The sequence below is a fragment of the Triticum aestivum genome, chromosome 2D, assembly GCF_018294505.1.
Source record: "Triticum aestivum cultivar Chinese Spring chromosome 2D, IWGSC CS RefSeq v2.1, whole genome shotgun sequence".
Lineage (NCBI taxonomy): Eukaryota > Viridiplantae > Streptophyta > Magnoliopsida > Poales > Poaceae > Triticum > Triticum aestivum.
Window position 1 is genome coordinate 511359005 of NC_057799.1, and position 3067 is coordinate 511362071.

A 3067-nucleotide genomic window follows, 5' to 3' on the forward strand; every position below is an offset into this window, starting at 1 on the left:
TAAGGCAAAATTGGCAAAAAAAAGAAAAGAGAAGCTAAAGCGAAGGTGTGTAACTGAAGGAAGGGGGGGGGGGGGGGGGGGGGGGGGGGGGGGTTGATGCTGGTGCCGAACACGCAGGTAATTAACACGGGCGGCCAGCAGCAACGACAAAACCATCCCGAGAAAGAACTGTCAATTGTAATTGTAAACGGCACCCCTCTCGCCTCCGGCGCCTATAAAACGGCACTGCCGAGCCTCCCAAATCCCCGCGCGGCGCAGAGCTCCACCAACCAAACACTACCCGCCTCCGTAGAGGAGACAAGGGAAAAAACGCTCCCTCTCCCCCCCCCCCCCCCCCCCCCCCCCGCTGCCTCCCCCCAAAACTGAACTGCGTACTTGAGTAGGCGGTAAATCGCCGGGAGTTACACCGCCCGGCGCCGTAAAAGCTCTGCGAAACCGCACGAGCGGCAGGGCGCTCCTCTGTTTCCGTCCATGACGTCCTGCGGAGGCGCCACCGCGGCATGCCCGGATGGATGCGTCGTCACCGCCCCCTTGCTCGCCAAGGCGGGGGAGGTCGTCATCCCGGTCTACGGTGACGAGGCGGCCGCGCCGGTGCTCACGTGCAAGCCGCCCGGCCGGCTTGCCAGGGCGGTGAAGGAAGCCTGGTCCGTTTCTTTGGGCATCGCGCTCCCGATGATGCCGCCCGTGTCGGCCACCGCGGCCCGCGACGAGGCGCGCTCCATTCTCGGCCTCGCATTCCCGATGATCCTCACCGGGCTGCTGCTCTACCTCCGCTCCATGATTTCGATGCTCTTCCTCGGCCGTCTCGGCGGGCTGGCACTCGCCGGCGGCTCCCTCGCCATCGGCTTCGCCAACATCACCGGATACTCTGTCCTCTCCGGCCTCGCCATGGGCATGGAGCCGATATGTGGCCAGGCATTCGGCGCGGGCAACTACTCGCTCATTGGTGTCACCGTGCAGCGGACGGTGCTCCTCCTCATCGCGGCCGCCGTCCCTATCGGTGGCCTGTGGATGCACATGCGGCCTCTGCTCCTCCTCTGCGGACAGGACGCCGCCATCGCCGCGGTCGCCGAGACCTACATTCTTGCCTCGCTGCCAGACCTCCTCCTCCAGGCATTCCTCCATCCCGTGAGGATATATCTCCGGATGCAGTCCATAAACCTGCCACTCACCGTGTGCGCCACGCTCGCCATTGCCATCCACCTGCCCATCAACTATGTCCTCGTGACCGTGCTCGGGCTCGGCGTCAAGGGAGTGGCAATGGCGTCCGTGCTGGCCAACCTGAACCTGCTCCTCTTGCTTCTCGCCTACATCTTCTTCAAAGGCGTCCACAAGCGCACCGGCGGCTTCGCACTCTCCGCCGAGAGCTTCCGCGGCTGGGGCGAGCTCATCAGCCTGGCTCTGCCGAGCTGCGTGAGCGTGTGCCTCGAGTGGTGGTGGTACGAGATCATGATCTTGCTGTGCGGCCTGCTCCTGAACCCGCAGGCCACGGTGGCGTCCATGGGCATCCTGATCCAGACCACGTCGCTCATATACATCTTCCCTTCGTCGCTCAGCTTCGGCGTGTCGACCCGCGTCAGCAACGAGCTGGGCGCCGGGCAGCCCGAGCAGGCGAGCCGCGCCGCGACGGCGGGGATCATGCTCGGCTTCGCGTTCGGCGCCTTCGCCTCGGCGTTCGCATTCCTCGTCCGGAACGTGTGGGCGAGCATGTTCACGGCCGACCCGGCGATCATCGCGCTCACCGCGTCGGTGCTGCCGATCCTGGGCCTGTGCGAGCTGGGCAACTGCCCGCAGACGACGGGGTGCGGCGTGCTGCGCGGCAGCGCGCGGCCAAAGGACGCGGCCAACATCAACCTCCGGTCGTTCTACCTGGTGGGGACGCCGGTGGCGCTGGTGCTGGCCTTCTGGTTCCACTACGACTTCGAGGGCCTGTGGCTGGGGCTGCTGGCGGCGCAGGCCACCTGCATGGTGCGCATGCTCCTGGTGATCGGGCGCACGGACTGGGCGGCCGAGGCCAAGCGGTCGAGGCAGCTCACCGGCTCCGACGCCCAGGGCAAAGTTGGCGCGGCCGACGGAGACGAGAAGTCGCGGCTGCTTATCGACGGAGACGCGGACATCGAGCGGCCGAACGATCGGTGTTGATAGCTACCACCACAACACAGCTTGAGCCGGGGGGCGTGTGCATTGTAATCTACTCCCTCTTCTTATTTTTACCATTTTTATTTCCTCCCCCAGTGGCCATATTTTGGGCGGTGGGGGAGGAGCTAGGGGCTGACAAATTTTGTTCACATTTGCTAATGTAGCCATGTAAAGATTTTGCTGATTGTTATTAGAGAAGATGGAGAAAAGAAAATATCTGCTCCTCCTAGTACGTAGTGGTACTTGTTCGAAGGAAGGAAGTTTTGAGACAGAGGAACAATCCGTCCCCTGCTTCCCTTTCGCTTGCTCCGGCCGGGTCGGTGTCTGGTCCAGGGAGGCCGGCCGCGTGACGACCAGGTCACCGGGCCACCCAGTAAAACCGCACGCACCACCAGGTCTAAAGTCGCGTGGCTTCCTTGGCTAGACCATCCTGCAGGGACCCGCCGCTTTGCGCATCGCAGCCGTCGGCCATCGCTCGCGGCTTACTTTGCGCCGGCGGGACCCGCCCAGAAATGAATCCAGTTTATATACCACGTGATTTGTTTTTGCTAGAACCACGTGATTTGTGGAGTAAGCGACTGTTGTCTAACATGTATAGCAAGATTTAAAGAGTGATGGGTCCACCACGGGTGAAACGCTAAGCGGCGACTGAAGGAAAATTGCGAGGCGATCTCCTGACGGCGCTAGGGTTAGGGTTTTGACTACGGGGGTGGTGAGATTACGGTGGTGTCTGGGGCGGCGACTGCGTCTCCCTCGACACGGACTGGTGTAGCCTCCCTCCTCCACGGTGCGGAGCCATGGCGGAGAAGGCGATGGTGCAATCTGCGGAGATCCCGGCGACAAAGGCAAACCCGACGGCGACAACGACCCCGGGAAAAGCAACGAGTGGGGGCTCTTCTAGCTCCCCGATCACATGCAAGACGCCAGA

The 3067-nt window shown here is 62.8% G+C and overlaps 1 protein-coding gene across 1 annotated transcript; it reads left to right on the forward strand.

Moving 5' to 3' along the window:
- Positions 1-346: 346 nt before the first annotated feature.
- On the forward strand, positions 347-2263 carry LOC123054133 (protein DETOXIFICATION 49). Its single transcript, XM_044477827.1, has one exon. The coding sequence runs from the start codon at positions 472-474 to the stop codon at positions 2140-2142; it is 1671 nt and encodes a 556-aa protein (XP_044333762.1). The 5' UTR covers positions 347-471; the 3' UTR covers positions 2143-2263.
- Positions 2264-3067: the final 804 nt, after the last annotated feature.

Coding starts and splice junctions, on each gene's coding strand:
- LOC123054133 (XM_044477827.1), top strand. CDS start 472: ATGACGTCCTGCGGAGGCGCCACCGCGGCATGCCCGGATGGATGCGTC.